This window comes from Exophiala spinifera, assembly GCF_000836115.1.
Source record: "Exophiala spinifera strain CBS 89968 unplaced genomic scaffold supercont1.9, whole genome shotgun sequence".
Classification (NCBI taxonomy): Eukaryota; Fungi; Ascomycota; class Eurotiomycetes; order Chaetothyriales; family Herpotrichiellaceae; genus Exophiala; species Exophiala spinifera.
Window position 1 is genome coordinate 584,715 of NW_015622521.1, and position 19,148 is coordinate 603,862.

The 19,148-nt window shown below is 50.6% G+C and overlaps 8 protein-coding genes across 8 annotated transcripts; 7 read left to right on the forward strand and 1 right to left on the reverse strand.

Moving 5' to 3' along the window:
• Positions 1-1,003: 1,003 nt before the first annotated feature.
• PV08_11236 (uncharacterized protein) lies at positions 1,004-1,773 on the forward strand (the record flags this gene model as incomplete). Its single annotated transcript, XM_016385546.1, has 4 exons — positions 1,004-1,008; positions 1,065-1,334; positions 1,408-1,558; positions 1,612-1,773. The coding sequence occupies 4 exons, from the start codon at positions 1,004-1,006 to the stop codon at positions 1,771-1,773; spliced, it is 588 nt and encodes a 195-aa protein (XP_016230490.1).
• A 1,170-nt stretch (positions 1,774-2,943) lies between these two features.
• Positions 2,944-5,228, forward strand: PV08_11237 (uncharacterized protein; the record flags this gene model as incomplete). Its single annotated transcript, XM_016385547.1, has 2 exons — positions 2,944-2,974; positions 3,325-5,228. 2 exons carry the CDS (start codon positions 2,944-2,946, stop codon positions 5,226-5,228), a joined length of 1,935 nt encoding a protein of 644 aa, XP_016230491.1.
• Positions 5,229-5,696: 468 nt separating this feature from the next.
• PV08_11238 (phosphoglycerate dehydrogenase) lies at positions 5,697-7,217 on the forward strand (the record flags this gene model as incomplete). The annotated part of the gene is made up of 2 exons (XM_016385548.1): positions 5,697-6,046; positions 6,107-7,217. 2 exons carry the CDS (start codon positions 5,697-5,699, stop codon positions 7,215-7,217), a joined length of 1,461 nt encoding a protein of 486 aa, XP_016230492.1.
• Positions 7,218-7,752: 535 nt separating this feature from the next.
• PV08_11239 (uracil phosphoribosyltransferase) lies at positions 7,753-8,614 on the reverse strand (the record flags this gene model as incomplete). The annotated part of the gene is made up of 3 exons (XM_016385549.1): positions 7,753-7,804; positions 7,868-8,398; positions 8,451-8,614. The coding sequence occupies 3 exons, from the start codon at positions 8,612-8,614 to the stop codon at positions 7,753-7,755; spliced, it is 747 nt and encodes a 248-aa protein (XP_016230493.1).
• Positions 8,615-9,460: 846 nt separating this feature from the next.
• On the forward strand, positions 9,461-12,157 carry PV08_11240 (uncharacterized protein; the record flags this gene model as incomplete). The annotated part of the gene is made up of 2 exons (XM_016385550.1): positions 9,461-11,833; positions 11,882-12,157. 2 exons carry the CDS (start codon positions 9,461-9,463, stop codon positions 12,155-12,157), a joined length of 2,649 nt encoding a protein of 882 aa, XP_016230494.1.
• A 574-nt stretch (positions 12,158-12,731) lies between these two features.
• PV08_11241 (uncharacterized protein) lies at positions 12,732-13,189 on the forward strand (the record flags this gene model as incomplete). Its single annotated transcript, XM_016385551.1, has 2 exons — positions 12,732-12,990; positions 13,041-13,189. The coding sequence occupies 2 exons, from the start codon at positions 12,732-12,734 to the stop codon at positions 13,187-13,189; spliced, it is 408 nt and encodes a 135-aa protein (XP_016230495.1).
• An 870-nt stretch (positions 13,190-14,059) lies between these two features.
• On the forward strand, positions 14,060-14,825 carry PV08_11242 (uncharacterized protein; the record flags this gene model as incomplete). The annotated part of the gene is made up of 4 exons (XM_016385552.1): positions 14,060-14,114; positions 14,180-14,319; positions 14,384-14,512; positions 14,583-14,825. 4 exons carry the CDS (start codon positions 14,060-14,062, stop codon positions 14,823-14,825), a joined length of 567 nt encoding a protein of 188 aa, XP_016230496.1.
• Positions 14,826-15,631: 806 nt separating this feature from the next.
• Positions 15,632-17,550, forward strand: PV08_11243 (serine-tRNA ligase; the record flags this gene model as incomplete). The annotated part of the gene is made up of 6 exons (XM_016385553.1): positions 15,632-15,663; positions 15,725-15,825; positions 15,897-15,967; positions 16,045-16,206; positions 16,293-16,802; positions 16,963-17,550. 6 exons carry the CDS (start codon positions 15,632-15,634, stop codon positions 17,548-17,550), a joined length of 1,464 nt encoding a protein of 487 aa, XP_016230497.1.
• Positions 17,551-19,148: the final 1,598 nt, after the last annotated feature.

Below are 19,148 nucleotides of genomic sequence, written 5' to 3' on the forward strand. Positions count from 1 at the left end.
CAACCTAATACCTCATCACGACATGATTGGAATAGCGATAACGAAAGTTTACGACGGCCCACGAGCCAAAAAAGATCAAGACATGACGAACGGAACAACAAACGTGCATTGTATGCTTCCTGAAACTCTAACGACTTTATGACACGATTTCCTATCGAAAGCGATTTTGACCTGGCGAAAATTACGACCTGTTATTTTGCTTGCGACCTGTAATGGGTCGCACCAATGGTTTAGATGATGCTCAGATCTTTTCTTTTTGTGTATGAGGGAATGATATACGTGCGGATGGATTATGATTAGGATGAAAACGGCTACGATTCTCCGGCGCCATTGATGTTTTCTTGGCTATGGGATTCGAGAGCAAAAACACACACAGGGGGTTTTGATCCTTGCGAATGACTTATTGCTCCTGGAAACAGTCCACCTGAGCTTTTGCATGTAGAAGACAAGGGGTTATTCCAGTAGCGAGCAGAAGTTGAGCGGCAGGGATGTGAAATGGTGGCTCTCGTTTCCCTAATCGTGAGATCTTCCGCTGATGACATGTCATATACAATAAAAGCATAACTTATAATTGACTTGTGCACTTCTGGTACTCTGTCCAAAGCCCTCGGTGTGACTAGAGTGACGTGAATGAAAGATCTGAGGAGAAGTACGGATACCACAGGTACATTGAAGAATACTGAAATCTCTAGAGATATAGGTACCTGCATTATGTAATTGCGGCTCATTGTCGGAGCACGGAGCCCTCGTAATCGTATCCTCAAGCAAAGCGGCTTTCCAAAGCTGAGCCAACTCGCCAAGCCGTGTCTTGGCACACACCCCCTCAGAATTTGATTATTGGCGACATCTCTTTGAACTGCGACTTTTCGAGGCATCAACACCACGTCGACAATCATTCAGTCATCCCAGCAAGATGTGAGTCTCAATGTCTATTTACTGAAGAAATCACCATACTCCCTACCTTGCTCGTCCCCGGCCAGCTCGACCTGTGCTCTACAACTCCATGACGTCCTGCAATTTGGAGCCTTGTTTGGAATAAAGAGACTGACCCGAGTGCAAATCAGGACCAACCTCCGTACCCAGAAGCGCCTTGCGGCGTCCGTTGTCGGCTGTGGTAAACGCAAGATCTGGCTTGACCCTAACGAAGTCAGCGAAATCGCCAATGCCAACTCTCGCCAGACGATCCGAAAGCTGGTCAGCGATGGCCTTATCATCCGCAAGCCCGTCGCGATGCACTCTAGAGCCCGTGCCCGAGAACTGAACGCTGCACGAAGAATCGGTAGACACAGAGGTTTCGGTAAGAGAAAGGGTACAAAGGACGCCAGAATGCCAAGGTACGAAAATGCCAAATGACAGGATCCAGCGCTGGTGGTTAAGAATATTTATACTGACAAATGCATTCTATAGCCAAGTCCTATGGATGAGACGTCTCCGTGTCCTTCGACGCCTCTTGGCCAAATACCGTGCAGCCGGCAAAATCGATAAGCACCTTTATCACGAGCTCTACCATCTGAGTAAGGGTAACACCTTCAAGCACAAGCGTGCGTTGGTTGAACACGTATGTCTACCACTATGATAGCTCTTCTACCATCACTAACTTGTCTCGTGCAGATCCACAAGGCCAAGGCTGAGAAGCAACGTGAGAGAATCCTCAAGGAAGAAATGGATGCCAAGCGTGCAAAGACCAAGGCTGCCCGCGAGAGACGACAAGAGAGAATCCAAACCAAGCGAAATGCTCTTGCTGGTGAGCAGGAGGCCGAGGAGGAGAAGTAAACGACATAGGAACCGGGGTTTGGACGTGACTTGTGACACGATCTCAGTTGATCAGGGTGTCGCCGGAAGATCTCGACGATACATGTCTTGCAATCAGATGGCGAGCTTGGAGTCAGTTCGTTGCAGTCAGTGAGAAGTCGAGCATGACCAGACGGTCGTCACTAGACACCAGCATTTCCTATTACGATGTTGGCTGTGGTTTCACTAGGGCGCAATGACAAAAATGAAAGATCGATACCAACGAATACCTATGATTGATTCTACTTGTTGATGATTCAGTTACTCTTGAGGAATATAACTGCGTCAGTGAGAGCATTTCATTGTAGTCGTACAGCAGCCCTCTTTTTCTCTGCAATCCTCCTTGATTGCAGGCAGATCAGGCATAACGTCATCTACATTCGGCAACCTTTTCAACGAGTACGTACGTGGTCGACGAACCGCGACAACAGTAGTTGAGCAAGTGGAGGTAAAGGGTGGTTACATGGTAGTACATACATTATTGTGGTCGGCCCAAGCCTGGGCTTCCATCTCGTTTTGCGAGTAAAGATGACTGGACATTTCACCAGATTCATTCTCAGCGCTACACTTTTCAAGCCATTTCGCCCATCACTGCAACCTACTAGGCAGGCCTAAGATTGCCCCGAAAAGTACGGAGCTGAGCCCGGCTATCCTGTTTGGCGAACTTCAGTTACATGGGAATACGCGAGGCAAGCCGCTTCTCTTGCATGCAACTACTGCACCATTGGTGTGACGGTTGTGATCAACAAACATACCCACATCACAGAATCTGTCTCTGCTCAACTGGTTTGCTCGACGCTTCTTATTTCTGGAGCAGCTGTCTCTGTCGTCGAACCCCAGACATCCGGACATTTGGGATATCTGGCTGACGTGTGATTCTAGGTGCCCCGGAAGATCTTCGCCAGATGCTGATGACCCTGTTGCTCAAGCTCGTTGCACCAGGCTCCGTGAACTAGGCTTGAACTCCTGGTATTTTATGCCGCAGTGATTACGAGCACTACAGCAAAGGCCATTCGACAGGATCAGACGACCAAATCTCAAAGAGCATAGTCACCAGCACGAGTGAAAAAGTACCCCGAATTTACCGATCACAGATGCCCATTGATCGAGGACCGCTAGCACCAGTTCATTTCCATCGCAAAGTAACCGGATATGTTTGGCGGAAATGTATGGGGTGCCATTGGTAAGTACCATGTCAATCCCACAGCAGCCTTGGAAATGTCATTGAGTTTACCTGCGCGTTGTCTATTCCGGAGGTGCTGTGTCCTGCGCCGCCAATATGGGCGCTGAGCCATCTTCTTCTTGACAATGGCTTTCAAAGCATTGAATCAAGAAGGCCTTATCTGGAGCCGGCTGCAGTTCACATGGACCACCCCGAGAATGTTCACATCGTGCGGCGCAAGAGGGTGGCCTTTTGCATGGCAAAACTCGAGAGTCCCGACTTCGTCTGCTTGCCTAGATTTCCCTTTGACGATGTGGTTTCCTTCTTGGACTGGTAATCGGTTCAAGCGAACATTTCCTGACGATTTATAGCACCAGCAAGTGAGGCTCTTCTTGACAAAGAGCGTTCTCCGCCGCCAAAACCCACTCCCCTCGAGTTCCCGGGTTACGTACCTCCTCGCTCCGACAATCCTCTGGATAGAAGCCACCTCCGGTCTTTATGCAAGGACCTTGCATCTGTGCGTAGACCATGGGATGTCAAGGACAGCCAACTAGCGCAGTTCAACATCCAGCTAGACCAAAATGTGTCTTTGTCCGACATGGTACCTGATGGGAAATTCAAATCTCGTCCATTTTTATATGATTCTGAATTGGAGTCTATGCTCAAGGAGTTGGAGGTCGAGAACGAGGATGCTTATCGAGAGATCATACGATTACCGCCACTTTCAGGTAGACAGAAGCCGCGACTAGCCTATTCACGCGGGTTTTTCACAAGCTTGGAAGATATGTGTCGCTATTGGGACGATAGCAAAGATGAATACTACGAAGTCGAAGCAGCGGACCAGGAGTCTCCCAACGCAGAAACATTTAAAACGCCGTTAGCAGCCAAAGAAACGGACACCCCCAACGCCGAAAAACCGAAGACGAAAGCTCCATCCGAAGGGAATAAAGCAGCTACCGCTGGAACAAGCTCGGAAACGGCATTGGCTGAAAGCAACACGTTGCCAAATATCGATGTGGTTGGAATTCCTCATCGGCCCAAAATGAAGCAGGTATACAGAGGCCTTCGAATCGGCAATGGCCAGCAGATGAGCCCTGGCACAAGGGTGGCGGCAGTAAGAAACCTCCTAAAGATGGCCATCCACAAGTTTCAGTGCAGGGATTACGATATCAACCCCCGAGAGAAGTTCCGCATTCGAAACATCAATCTTCCTTCTACGTTCTTGCACTTTTGCGTGGCCAAAATGCCGTCCGATCCGAAATTAGCAAGAGCTAGAATAGTAGAAGGCCCGCTGATGGGAGTGCATAGTCGCATTGAAGTGAGGTTCAGGCCCAGAGACGGATCCACTGATCCAGCCAACGATTCCGTTGGTGAAAAATACGACTTGTTCAGAGAAGTCAGCGGTCTGTTGATGCTCGCGAAGCAGCGAGCACGGGAAGGTCAAACGCAATCCAAAGAACCCAATCAAGATCACTGGTGGGCCACCAGGCACCGATGGGGCGGGGGCCCGACTAGATGGGGACAGTTAGCCTGCGAGGTCTTTGAAGACGATGACCCTAGTTGGAGTCCGGAAGAGAGACTGCTGCAGCTGGACAAGCGGACTAAAGTAGAAGAAGAGCGGAAGCGAACCGATGTACTTGCCACGGCTACTGATCTGAACAACCTTAAACCTGAAGACCTGATTTCAGCAAACGCCTCTTCCGAAAACGAGCGGCCCAAGAAGAAAAAGAAAGGAGACGACGATAGCAAGGACAAAGCAGAGTACAAGGACGGAAGGAGGCTGATGTTTACGGCGCCCATCCGTCGTAAATGGTACCAAGAATGGACTAGAGTGAGGCCAAATTCGCCAACATGGGATGAGAAATTCATCTACAGAAGAATCGGAATGGCTGACCCCGAGCAAGGCTGGGATGATGTGTATATGCTTTCAGCCGCAAACCATCATGTATGCATGGTGAAGTTGAGTGTTCACGAGAATTATCTCCAGTGGCTGGAGACAGGGGAGACGAAGCGCCAGGCTTCGAAGTCAGAGAGACAAGACCAAGTTTTGTACATGACTCGAAGTCGCTGGTTTGACCTGCTTGATATCGAACAGCGAAAGGAGCTCTTAACGGGCATATGGCGCGTGTTGAGCTGGCTCAACCGTGATGAGGTGCCAGAAGCCGAGCTTGAGAAGATGATCGCTTTGAGAAGACAACAACAACACCACCAACAACGAGAAGAAGAAGAGCCACAGGCGTTTGGCAACGACGGAGACCATCCAATGGAAGCATGAGCAAGGCCCCTATGGGCTTGAAGTCTCCTACGGAGGTCATCCACGATCGTAACGTTATGAGAGATACGAACAACCCACCCCATAGAAGAGGATTTATGCTTGAATGCAACGAAAAACAGGAGTCTGAATCGTTCAGTTGCATGTTTAGGTATCATTCAGACGCAACCAACCTGTACCTGACCAGAAGGCATGCTGATACGAGAGCTCCCCGGCCTTGTGAGAACGCAGGACAGGAATGAGCAATTCAACTCCGTGTTCCACCGTAGTTTCGCTCCCGTCTCAATGCTCGGTCGTATATCCCTTTTAGCTTTTTGCGGTACAAGTCGAGTCTGAGTCACGTCACTCGAAAATATTCAGACGACGTGCATGAAGCGCGGGGACTGCGTCCTTGACTTTTTTTTCCTGCGCAAGGAGTGAACTTGAACACGACACTTGCCCTCTCCGTTTCGCATCACGCTGTACGTCACTATGGCTCCATCTACCCTCACCCAGAACATCAAGATTCAGAGCCAACAGAAGAATGGCGAACCTCTCCGTCGAGAAGTGTCCCGCAGTCTGTCCATGTCGACTTCACCGCACGAGACTTTCCACCAGCGGAAGATGTCCATGGGGATAGAAGGAAGTTCGCCAGGTTTAATACGTACAAAGGGCACCGGCGCAACCCCGAAGCAACTCAAGCCCTTTCGAGAACAGGACATCAAGATTCTGTTGCTTGAGAATGTGAATCAGACTGGTCGAGATATCCTCCATGGCCAGGGCTACCAAGTCGAGTTCATGAAGAGTAGTCTCCCCGAGGACCAGCTGATCGAGAAGATAAAGTAGGTCTTCATTCTCCACCTGCCTGCTCAACAATTTCGACGATACTAACCAGCCCTAAGAGACGTCCATGTAATCGGTATTCGCTCCAAGACGAAACTGACTGCCCGTGTCCTTGCCGCCGCTCGCAACCTCATCGTGATCGGATGTTTCTGTATCGGCACGAACCAGGTCGACCTCAAATACGCCGCTGAGCACGGCATATGCGTCTTCAACTCTCCTTTCAGTAACTCGCGCAGTGTAGCGGAGCTGGTTATTGGCGAGATCATCGTCCTAGCTCGCCAATTGGGTGACCGCAGCAACGAGATGCACCAGGGCACATGGAAAAAGGTCAGCAACAAGTGCTGGGAGATCCGTGGCAAGACCCTTGGCATTATTGGGTACGGACACATCGGCTCTCAGCTCTCGGTGCTCGCCGAGTCTATGGGTATGGACGTGATATACTACGACGTCGTCAACCTGATGGCCATGGGAACGGCACGGCAAGTCCCGTCTCTAGACCACCTCCTTGCCAACGCAGACTTCGTGTCGTGCCATGTCCCTGAACTCCCGGAGACCATGAACATGATTGGCAAGGACCAGTTGGACACCATGAAATCAGGAAGTTACCTGATCAATGCGTCGAGAGGAAGCGTTGTTGATATTCCCGCTCTGATCGCGGCCATGAGATCGGGCAAAATTGCCGGTGCTGCACTCGACGTGTACCCCGCCGAACCGGCCGGAAATGGCGACTACTTCACGAACGACCTCAACCCGTGGGCTGAGGATCTGAGATCATTGCAGAACCTGATCCTGACGCCACACATCGGTGGTTCGACCGAAGAAGCGCAGAGCGCAATTGGCGTTGAAGTCGCCGAGGCGCTGGTCCGCTACGTCAACGAGGGCGTCACAATCGGCGCTGTCAACATGCCTGAAGTTGCGCTGCGAAGCCTGACCATGGACGAACCGAACCACGCACGGGTCATCTTCATCCATCAGAACGTGCCCGGTGTACTGAGGAGAGTGAACGAGATTCTGGGCGACCACAACGTCGACAAGCAAATGTCGGATTCGAGAGGAGACGTCGCGTATCTGATGGCAGATATCAGCAGTGTCAAGGAGGAGCAAGTCGCCGAGTTATACAGGGAGCTGGAGAGTCTGAAGGAGAGAATCATTACGAGAATATTGTACTAGGTCATCCAGAGCATTTCAACCGAAACGGTCTCATAAGAGCGATTCAACAGCTAATATGAGAGGGTCGGGGCGCCTGAAAGAGGACTGGAAGAGCATTTGCGGAGTTGGCGGGCGTCTGTGTACACAAAACTCAACGGACGAGATACGGGACGGCATACCGAAAGGCATACAGTAAAGGGATAACATATATAACAGCAAAGGGAAAAGTACATCTCCAGAGCCTACAATTTCGGGCTCATGCAAATTGGAAACTCCGGCTATAGTCTACTCTGGAGAATTATGATCATTATGAAGCTGACCTCCTGTTTCGAGGGCAGCTAGCAACTTTCTTGATCATTTCGCTCTCATCTGCCCTCACGGGAATGTAAATTCGTAGAGATAGGCATTCAAATTGCTCGTCAAGCTGTAACTCCTGGCTGAGCTTGCTCGGGTGATCCAGGAGGTGGTGAACAGTGCACTATTCATAACTATGCTGGTGAAAGGTTTTTCACATTCGGATTCGATCATATGGTTGCAGAATCACGCATTGAATCGCTCACATGGTGTAATAGCGATCGCCAAAGTCACCCAGGCCAGGGATGATATAGCTGAGAGGAGGTTAGCTCGCTCGTGCTTTGACTGGTAGCAAAACAGCATAGGAAAACACTTACTTTGCTTCGTTCAGGCCTTGATCAACGAAGGCGGTAATCACCCGGACCTTTGGAACGTGCTTGGCAAAGTTCTCGATACCCTCAGGACTTGCGATCAAGTTAAGGAAGAGTATCCTGTCCTCTGGAACACCGTGGCTCTTTAGTACTTCAACTGCCATGATGGCGCTACCACCAGTTGCCAGCATTGGGTCCAGCAATAAAACCCATCGGTTGGCGATGTCGGCCGGCAACTTCTCGTAAAACAGCTTGGGCTTGCTTGTCTCTTCGTTGCGCTGGATCAAGATTTTCCCTATCCTGACTGATCGACAGCATTCTCTCAAGCCTTCTTCCATTGATTCACCGGCTCTCATGATTGACACGCCACAGATCTTGCCCTCGAACCTGACTCCAACGTAGTCCTTTCCAACCGGTGACGTGACATTGTGTGCGACGACTGGAAGATGATTTAACCCCTCTTCGACCAGGAGACGAATGATTCGATTCGAGTAAAAGATGAAGTCGCCTCGTTCGGTGTTCTTGTCACGGATCATCCTGCGGGAATTAGTGCTTCTGACTCTGCGACTCTCGCACCTGCAAAACCTACGTGAGCAGCGCGATGAGCTGGGGTGTCTGGCCGAGGACGTGGACATTATCGAAGGGGACTTCCCGCGACACTGTTGCGGTTGGTTTTTCCTCAGCCGGCCGATAAGAAGGTCCTACTCCTAAAGCCGGCGACTGGACGCCAGTGGTACGCGGGATCGAAGTCATGGTTTTTCGTCGGAATTGAAAAGATCGAACAGTCTCTGCGCCCAAGTTTCGAGCGCTCGCGTGACGGTGGAGGGAAGTGGTCGATCGGAGTCGAGAGATAGATCGGAATCGAGGGTCTGCGGAGGGGATGGGGGTCGATCAGAAAGCCACTTCCATTCCTAACAAAGACAAGAACAGTCTTGGACCACGGGAAGCCTCCTACAAAGTATGCATTGATTGGAGTCAGGCAGGTCTAAAGAGGTGTATGTCTGGGAGTCGACAACTACAGACGATACGAGGTATGTGAGGGTTGGTTCGCGGGCTGGCGGCAGCTTCAATCGAAATTCTAGGCCACTAATAAAGAAGCAACCGCTTTTCCATGTGCCTACGGAGTACGGACACAACCTTACCTTAGCTTATTAGGGTACAGTACCTTGAACCTTACAGGCTTCATGCCTCCAGGCTGGAAACGCCTTCCGCACTAGGCGATCCCCGCAGCTGGCCCCTGCAAGAACCGACTGGCCTAACCGAAGCCACCTAAGCTCTCTCTCTTCGAGTACAGGCGGCTGCCCGTACCTAACTTAGGACCCTGTGTAGAATTCCGCCTACAGGTTTGTTTACGGGTGACGTGCGGACAATCATTTCCAAACCCTGCCAACGATTCTCTCCTCGACTGCACAGTCTCAGACGACTGTCAACCTCCCGCTCTACATTTCGATGTGGCGTCCCCTGTTTTGAACAACCTAGGTTACCATGGATTGCAGTCGCGTGTTGAACCACTGTCGCCCGCTGCCGCACTACATGCGACAATAAACAGATCTCACGAATGCGCACGATCGTTTTCCGGCGTGAGCGCTTCGATTGAATATGGATGCCCAGACGGCGCAAGCGCGTCGAAAAGTGAACACCTACGGGAAAGGAACAAAGAGGATTGCGGTTCACGACCTCTTCGATGTCGGAACGTTCCCCTCCGTTGAAGGAGCGAAATCGTCGCCAGGACCCCTTGCGCTTCTTGGACGAAGCGGTGTCAACAACTCATCCGCGAGATCGGGCTCGGAGGACTTGAACCTGGCTGCAAGAAGAGTCCCTTCAGGCCGTCCGTCGGAGCCTCTACGTTCCGTATCTCCAAGTACTACGATGTCTGTAGAGTCATCGCCTTCAGAAGCCACTCATCGCTCGATGTTCGACGTTCACTCATCAGATGAGGAGTCGCCGAATTTCCAATCGACGCAACCGCTGAAAAAGAGAAAGATGACACCAATAGTGAGCATTCCAAAGACACATGTGCCCTCGATGACTGTTGGGAAGCAGAAGTCGATGAACGGTGGGAAAAGCCAGCGTGCGGTACAAAGTGCTTCTCGTGTTGGTGCAGAAGCTGAGGTGAAGAGCATTAAACAAGGCAGTACCAGAAAGGCTTCAAAAGGAGCGCAGGCCAGGATGGGAGAATCGACAGAAAGTTTCAAGGATGGTGTGGACACTCCGAACAGACTCGAACAGCAGAGAGGTGCTCCCAGGAGCAAGGCTCCTCCAAAACCACTCCGGGTGATCAAGAAGCAATCCCCAGCTTTGCTATCTGACACTTCCGACCACAATGACTCCCCGAAAAGGAAACGGGGATTTCTCGAGGATGAAGCAAAGGACTCCCCAAGTCCACCAGCATTGCAAATGAAATCTCTCAGGTTAGCGTCCGACATCAATTCACTGGAACTCGACCTATCATCATCCTCGTCTGATGAGGAAATGACGGCAGCGCAGCCTGTGGTGCAGTCCTCACAAACAGGTCGTAAAAGACTCGTGGATAAGCTTGATGCGCCTCGCTCACAAAGCATAGACAGGCAAACGATCAAACCTTCTCTGGGAAGGTCTTCTGGAGAGAGCCGATATCAACACAAGATCGAAGTCGAGATCCAAAGACCTCCTGTAACGGCAAACGCTTTGCCACCGCCTAGACAACGTGCGACCTATGCTAGACAACGCTCCCACCTCAGTGATATGATTGATAGCCTGGACACCCATTCTGGAATCACTAGCCAAAATTCGTCGCAGCAGAGCTTCTCACAACCTGCGTCGTTCGGCTTAGCCTCGCAGATGGAGTTAGAAATGGAGGACAGCGATGAAGCCGACGCTTTCACTCAGATCAAGAGTATTCACGAATTGCGACGTGGTGCTGCTATCAACAAGTTTGACCAAGATATCGAATCTATTCTGGACGATCTTGAATCTCATTCCAAGTCACTACGCATTACCGCACTCTTGCTTCTGATAAATAAAATGAGGGAGCTCAATTTTCTGCGGCATTTTCAGGAGTCTGGCAATTTCTACCGCTTCACGGAAAGCAGCAGAGACGATGCTGACTTGATTACTGCAACCTTGATGGTTCTCGTCTTCAACCATGTGATAGAGACCAAACAATCACCGCCGAAGAATCAGCTGCAAATCTTAAGTGCCCTGTATCGATTACCTCCAAATTTGAGCTTGACGAGGCAGTCGCTATCATCTCTTGCCAAAGATAGGAAAGAGAACTTAAACAAGCTCACAGTCAAAGACATCATGAACTTTGACCAAGAACAACTAAAACATTCCCCTAAGCAGCAATCATTGATCAGCCTATTGTATTTGGGCACGATCAACGAAACCCTACGGGCGCTGATCAACAGTGGAGAACAGATCCCAGACTTTCCCGGCCCTTTGTTAGATGCCATCCTAGTCAACTTCACTCGCGAACAAAAGCATCTGCTTGAAGAGGACAACAGAGAGAATAGATTTGAGGGCATTCAAACTCTTTTGTCGTTGCTTGAGATCGCGTCTGCGAATTGCGAAATGGCTCCTTCTAAGCTCGCAACGTCATCTATCATTGAAGTTGGTAGGAGCATATCAAATGTCATGCAAATCGCTCGCCAAGCACGCCCTGAGATAGAGCACTCATGTTTGCGCTTGATAGTCGGCCTGAGCAATAACGAGCCAAGCGTGTGTGAGGCCCTGACGGAGGGCAAGCTCATAGCGACAGTGTTCCGGGTCATTGACGATCGGTTCTTGCAATTGGCAGGGCTGGCGTCTCGAGAACAAGCTTTTGACGGCTCTCGGCTAGAGTCTGTAATTCTTGCTGTTGGCTGCCTGCTGAACATTGCAGAGTGTGCAGATGCAGCTCGAAGAAAAATGCTTGAAGCGGACGCGAGTGGGAAGAGCCTTGTTGACAAACTGGTCAACATTTTCAACAGCCATGTTGACCAGACATCGGAGGTATACTTTTTTTGACCTAGACTGACAAGCTTATGCTGACCAAAACAGGCTCTTACAATTGACCAAACCCAGGTCTTGGTTGCTTTCGGCTACATATCCGCATTGTTGTGCACGCTATGCCTCAATGTAGATGCGCGAAGACAAATCTCAGAAAGCATCAGAGGGGAAGAGCTGTCTAAGCTCTTTGAGGCGGCAGGCATCTTTCTTCAGCATCTGCGGACTGTTGAAGAAGCACTGGGAGGGGCGGAGGGGGCATCCTCGGGATTTACAGCGCGCTTCACAATGGTGTTGGATTCCCTGACACAAGACAATGTGGAGAGATAGGGCTTTTATGACGGAGTATGGCTTAACCACCAACAACATTGGGTGGGTGGTGGTGGACCGACGATAATTGGAAAATGATTCGAGTCGAGACATGCAACAATGCATGTAAATTAAAAGATACCCCTGAAGATCTTGAGTTAGAGATTGTCGTGGAGGAAGACTGTCAATATCAATTGATCCCTTGGATCTCTGGAGATCATGTCAATCGCCTTAGGCTGGGCCGCTTCAGCTCAGCGCTTTTGTCGGCGGTGCACTCCGCATCATAGGCGCCCGTGGATATTGTATAAATTGTGGATGAAGTTAGCGTCGGTGCGTCCTATTGTATTGTATCTCCTGACTGGCGAATCCAGCGGCGCCGATAAGTTTAGCACGGGGGTACGTCGAAACACCTCAACAACATGAAGAGCTTCTTCCTGGGATTCACTCGCATTCACTCGAGATCTCAGGTCATACGACTGATCGTCAACGCACTCATCGACCACCCTCTCACCGACCTACGGCTCTCAAGCGGCCACTGATCCAGGTTACTCCCACTCCGTCGCAGTCGGCTAGTCAACTCCCTCGTTCTGAGTCAATGAGGGGCGTAAAGACGGCTGATTTTGAAAACGTTGTCACTCTAGTCAAGGAGTCTCTCGAGAAGGCCCTTGAGGAGGCAAAAGAATTGCGCCGGCAGCGCCAGGATATCCCGGAAGAGACCATGAAGATGAAGGCAATTCGACACCTCACAAAATCGATAAATCTCGAGAAGAACAAGATGCTTGATGCGATTCAGATTGTTGCGGAGAAGTATGAGGTTTTCCTGGCGTTGACGGAAGATCCTCAGTTGCAACAGAGTTGGCTGGTCAACCAAATAGAGAGAAGAGGTTCATGACACTCTCTACAGAGGATTATTTCATCTGCGTCAGATTCCTCGACCAGCCAGGCGCCGTAGCATTGTCCGGATACTCCTATGAAACGCTTCTGCTCTCCAAAAAGGGCGTTCCTTCGAGACGAAAAGAACATACCCTGGGTTACCGCGGTGCGGGTACGTAAACCTGCCGAGATCGAAAGATCGAACAATACCACGCTGACGGGATGGTTGTCTGATGCACCCACCACTGGGATATGGCTTTGTTGGTACAAGTAGTCGCCATGTCATTGCCGGTTCCCCGGATGACGGGCGAGAGGGCTGTCTGTCGTTAGCTGGGCGTAAAAGGAGGCCGGAAGAGAGGACGATTGGCCGAGGCATCACTAGACTCTGTCTCGATGCATGGAGATGGAGCAGGCGACGACGGTGCAGCGCAAGAATCCCCGCCGTCGGATGGAGTTTTTGGCAGCAATTCGTCTTGTCGAAAACCACGATTCTGAATCCCTATACACCTCATCAGTAATTCTTGTTGTCACGGTCGTAAATGTCGGTGTGGTTGACCAGCATGGATGGCATCCTGAACGTCCCGCTCAGCGCAACGCACAGACTCTGTTGTTACAAGCACAAGTACAATAGTGCGTACGACATGTTTAGACTCTCCGTCACTCATTTTGCATGTGTGCGAGCTCAGCCAGTCCATCCATCTGCCATCTGCCATCCATACTTTTTTCTCGGTCCGCAACCGCTCTATATTCGTTGCTCCGCAGGGAAAGCCGTCATACTTCCAATTCCCATTACATACAACATTCCTCTTCCATTTGTCCCTTCATTCCTCAACCTATTCTTGCGATCGCCACATGGCATTACCGTGTCCGCCATCTCACTGAACTCGGCCCGCCTCTCAATTCGTAACTAACCACTTACCCGTTTCCCTCTTTTGGGGACTGGTCGCAGTCTTGAATTCTTTTTTCCCCCCAGAAGCCGACCAGGAACAAGGCCTTCTTGGGAGCACACTCTCTCTCCGTGTCCCTCGCATCATAGTGTTTCTCGCAACGATGGCTCCATCCGTCAAGCAGCGAAAGATTGCCATCCTCGGCAGTCGTTCCGTCGGTAAGTACTTCGTCACATGTTGCTAACGTGACGAATTCCTGGCCCCAAGTCTGACACTTGCGCAGGCAAATCTTCCTTGACAGTGCAGTACTGTGAGGGTCACTTTGTCGAGAGCTACTACCCTACCATCGAGAACACCTTCAGTCATGAAATCCAACACAAAGGCCAGACCTTTCTCACCGAGATCATTGACACCGCTGGACAGGTGGGTTGGACCGCAGACAATGGCGTCCAAAACTATGCGTTCCACATGCTGACACAAAGAACAGGATGAATACAGTCTCATGAACTCCAAGCTGTACATAGGAATCCACGGGTACATGATTGTGTATTCTGTCGCCTCCAGACAGTCGTTCGACATGGTCAGAATCATTCGAGACAAACTTCTGAATCATCTGGTACGTCAATTACCGAGCAGACCTTACCCGGACAACAAAAGACCACTAGTAAACTAATTGATCATTCTAGGGTGCGGATACCCTCCCGATCATGATCGTCGGCAACAAGAACGACGTCGATGCGAAGAAACAGCGCAAAGTGACCGCCGAGGAAGGCCAGGAACTGGGAAAAGAACTGAACTGCGGATGGATTGAGACAAGTGCTAGGAACAATACAAACGTCGCCAAGGCATTCGAGTTGATGATCGCCGAGATCGAAAAGTCCCAGGAGCCAGACAAACCCGCAGGTGGAGGCAAATGCGCCGTCATGTGAAGCGGTTGTGCCCTTTTAGGACGCAATTGCACATAAGAAGAGGAAGACAAAGAAATTACGACATCGTCACACTCATCACCGCGCGAGGTGGAGTGGAGGACGTGGAGATGTTGGCCATTGCAGTCATCCTCTCGGGCGGTGATGTTTTACTACGGTATGGCGTTTTCTGATGGGTCATGAGCGCGCATGATATAGACAATCCAGGTTGGGATAGATGGAGGTTGTCTTGCTTTCGATCAAGTTTTTCGGCGCTCCGGTCATTGTCAATTGGGAATCTCAGTGTTGGGTCTATTGAGCTTTATGTTTCTGGATGCCGGCAGACTTTAATCATGCCCATATGGGGCGGTTCAAGAAAGAAGAGCAAAGCAAAGCGGGAGAAAGCCACTTGTGAAGAGGCTGGAGATTCATGATACCCTTGAGATGTTAGACTGTCTCGAATCTTTCAGGAGCCAGATTGGGCACTTTTTGCACATTACAGGCAAATGTCACTGGATCAACACAGGCACCATGGCTTTCTAGAAGGATTCCGCTTGGCAATTCGGTATTGAAGACCAGGTAGTAGAAACAGTTTCTCATTGATATTCTGTTTCATTCCGCTGCGTTGAAACTTCGGAGTGACTCACGAGGCTCCGACATTTTGGCTCGCTTTGTTCTGTTCTGCGGGGCAGAAATATTATTTGCACGAGACTGTCCAGTATTCAAGTGCACGCGCAGGAAGAGAACATAACACTCTGCTCATTTTCCCCTGCATTTCGTCTGTCTGTTCCACATACACACACCCTCCTCTCTAAAACCACACATTCACCATGCTCGACGTCCAAGATTTCATTGTCTCAAGGTGAGTGCGAAGACGTTCCTGCGTTCCCGCGTGCGACTTTTGATGCTCACCGGTTGTGCAGAGGAGGTGACCCCAAGAAAGTGATCGAGAGTCAACGCAGAAGATATGCCTCGCCAGAAATCGTGGACGAGGTCATTGCCCTCTGGGAAGATGCCTACAAGAGTTGGTTCATGGGACACATATCGACTTTGTGCTAAGAAGGGCCGCTAACATACACAATCTGCGACGCACAGCACGGTACCAAGCTTCTCAAATCGGTGCCAAAATCAATGCTCTCCAGAAAGAGATTGGCAAGCTGAAGAAGGTGGGTACACGTTGGAAGATGGCACCATCCTACCCGAGCCACAAGAGTTCAAGACGCTGACGGAAGGCGGACTGTAGGCCAAACAAGACGCCGATCACCTGTTAAAGGAGAAGGTCGACCTCGAGAAAGAGAAAAAGAAGACCGAAGATGAGGCCGTGGAAAAGGAAAAGGCAAGGGACAAGAAGTGCAAACTGATCGGAAACTACGTGCATGAGTCGGTGCCTGTAAACGACAACGAGGTGAGCAGCATTTGTCTCATATTTCTCACGCTCCCTCTCGAGCTCGCGCACACAGTGTTGACGACGACGTCTGGATACGGCTCTAGGACTTCAACGAGGTCGTCCAGAAATGGACACCCGAAGGCGTCACGGTCGAGAAGAAAGAGTGCCTCTCGCATCACGAAGTCATGACCCGAGCCGAGGTGTATGACGGCGAGCGAGGCGTCAAACTGGTCGGACACAGAGGCTACTTTCTGCGCAAGTGGGGTGTGCTCCTGAACCAGGCCCTCATCAACTATGGTCTGCATTTCCTCACGGCCAGAGGTTATGACCCGATCCAACCCCCTTTCTTCATGAAGGCCGAGTACATGGCCAAGACGGCACAGCTCGAGCAGTTCGACGAGGAGCTGTACAAGGTGGTCGAGGACAAGGATGCCGAGGACAAATACCTGATCGCCACTTCGGAGCAGCCCCTCTCAGCCATGTTTGCCGATGAGTGGTTGACGGAGAAAGACCTCCCGATGAAATTCGCCGGTTACAGTTCATGCTTCAGAAAAGAGGCAGGTGCCCACGGAAGAGATGCCTGGGGGTTGTACCGGATACATCAATTTGAAAAGGTACGGTTTTGTCTACCTGTCTAACGCTTGAGCTTTTCTTTTTGCCTTGTCTTGCCTTTGTCTGGCTCTCTTCAGATGTCGTGGTGGTGGTGGTGGTGGGGCGTTGGTATCTGTGTGGAACGACGAAAACATTGCTAACGACGTTTGGCGGGGCGCATAGATTGAACAATTCCTCTTCGTCAAGCCTGAAGACTCATGGCAAGCCCTCGAAGACATGAAGACGGTCGCCGAGGAATTCTACCAGTCTCTCAAATTGCCGTACCGAGTCGTGGCCATTGTGTCGGGAGCCCTGAACAACGCCGCGGCCAAGAAATACGATTTGGAGGCCTGGTTCCCCTACCAGGGCGAGTACAAGGAACTGGTCTCTTGCTCGAATTGCACCGACTACCAGACCCGCGAGCTGGAGATTAGGTACGGTCAGAAGAAGGGTGCGATCGACGCGAGAAAGACGTACGCCCACGCCTTGAACGGGACGTTGTGTGCCACGGAACGCACGCTGTGCTGCCTGCTTGAGAATTATCAGAAGGAAGACGGCTTCGAGGTCCCCGAGGCTCTGAGACCGTACATGCCCCCTGGAACTCCGGAGATCATTCCCTACACCAAGGAACTGCCCAAGGACACCGTGTCGGCCAAGTCGAAGCAGCCCGCGAAACCGAAGAAGGACGGAGGTGCGCCAGAGGGTGGTCCAAAGTTGAACATGCCTGCGGCAGAGAATGTGGCTGATAAGTTGAAGGATATGAAGGTCTGATGGTTTAACTGACTAACTTTTCGGAATGTAAAAGAATGTTGGATATAGGCCGCTTGCTGGTTTTCGATGTCTGCGGCTCTGTCCGTCAGCTATGACCATGGACTAAAGCGAAGATCCGAAGTGGCTGAAGCAACAAGCAAAGAGAACTGCAGCGAATGAATGAGCATGGTGATACATGAAGATTGATGACTTTCACAAACAACGGTGGAAAGTGACATAGGTCCGTCCTCATTGTCGCTAGAAGAGGTAGAGAAAGAATGAATGCAAGCAAGCCAACCAAACTAAGATAACCAAAGGCCTACAGTGCGTAACACATAGTACTGATTGTGATGCGAGGGAATTACCGCTTGAATGCGGAGTCCCATCGTTGACACGACAACACAATTGACGATGATTCCGTTTTACTTTACAGAGGTGTTTACTCACTCTCTCACTCTCTCTCTCTCTCTCTGTGTGTGTGTGTGTGTGTGTGTGTGGGTGGGTAGGTGGGTGGATGTGTGTGTGTATAGAATAAATAACTGAAATCTATCAATCGGTACATAACGCTCAAGCTAGCTACACTGAAAAATCCCTATTGATACATCAGGTATACATTGCCGGGGTCGCATATTGCTTAATATGCATGTCATTCATGTCCGTCGGTGATCAGACATACTCTAGGGGGTCGCCGCGCGGTGCTGGACCTGGAGTCTGCACGCCTCCGACCATGACTTGCCCCGGATCGTCTGTGATGATATAGAGATCAGTGTCGCCGCATCATCATCGCCTTATCCTATTTTGTCGTGGAGCGACGAGGGACGGCGCTTGACCGTGTGATATCAGGTTTCTTGAGGTACGCTGTGCCTACCTGCATGGGGGTTCACTAACTTAGGCAAAGGTCGGCCTAACTAGCTAACTCAGGTACCTAAATACCTGGCTGGGCCTTACCGTACATCATACAGTACCTCCACGACAGTGAACATTTATCCACTGTACACTCATCTCAACTTTTCCCAGTCTCTCCCTGGGTACTCTACCCGCGTGTTGTAATCCGACATCTCACCCTAACAACACCCATCCCTTGGTCGTGTAAAAATGGCAGACTACGGCAAAATGCTTTGCGCTTGGAATCTCTTAGGGCGTCGCCACAAACTCCACGAGAAGTTCCAAGTGCTTACTTTTCTGCATTCTCATGGCTCCTTTGCCCCCTGAGCTGATCAGTCTACATCTGGCGCCCTCACTCCTTGATCATCCTTCTACAGCTCTCCCAGGGCACCCTGAGATGGGTTAGGTGTAGGTCGGGTTTAGGCGGAAAGCCCATCTTCAGGAGATGACGGTCTCTTCTTGGAATGCCCACGGGTACTAGCGCTGGGCACCTCAAGACAGTAATCGAGACGACTTACATTCCTTCAGTATCTTGTGAGTTGACCTCATTTGCCCCCTTATTGTTTCTCCTTACTCAATGTATTATCTCTCTCTCTTTCTCTATACTCGTCGTACCTCGCTGACGTAGGAGACTGTCTGTATTGATTATCTATATACGATGGTTTCTTTACACCCGAGGTTTCTATCACGTTACGACGCGTGAAGACAGGAGATATGGCGGGGAGCTTCCACCC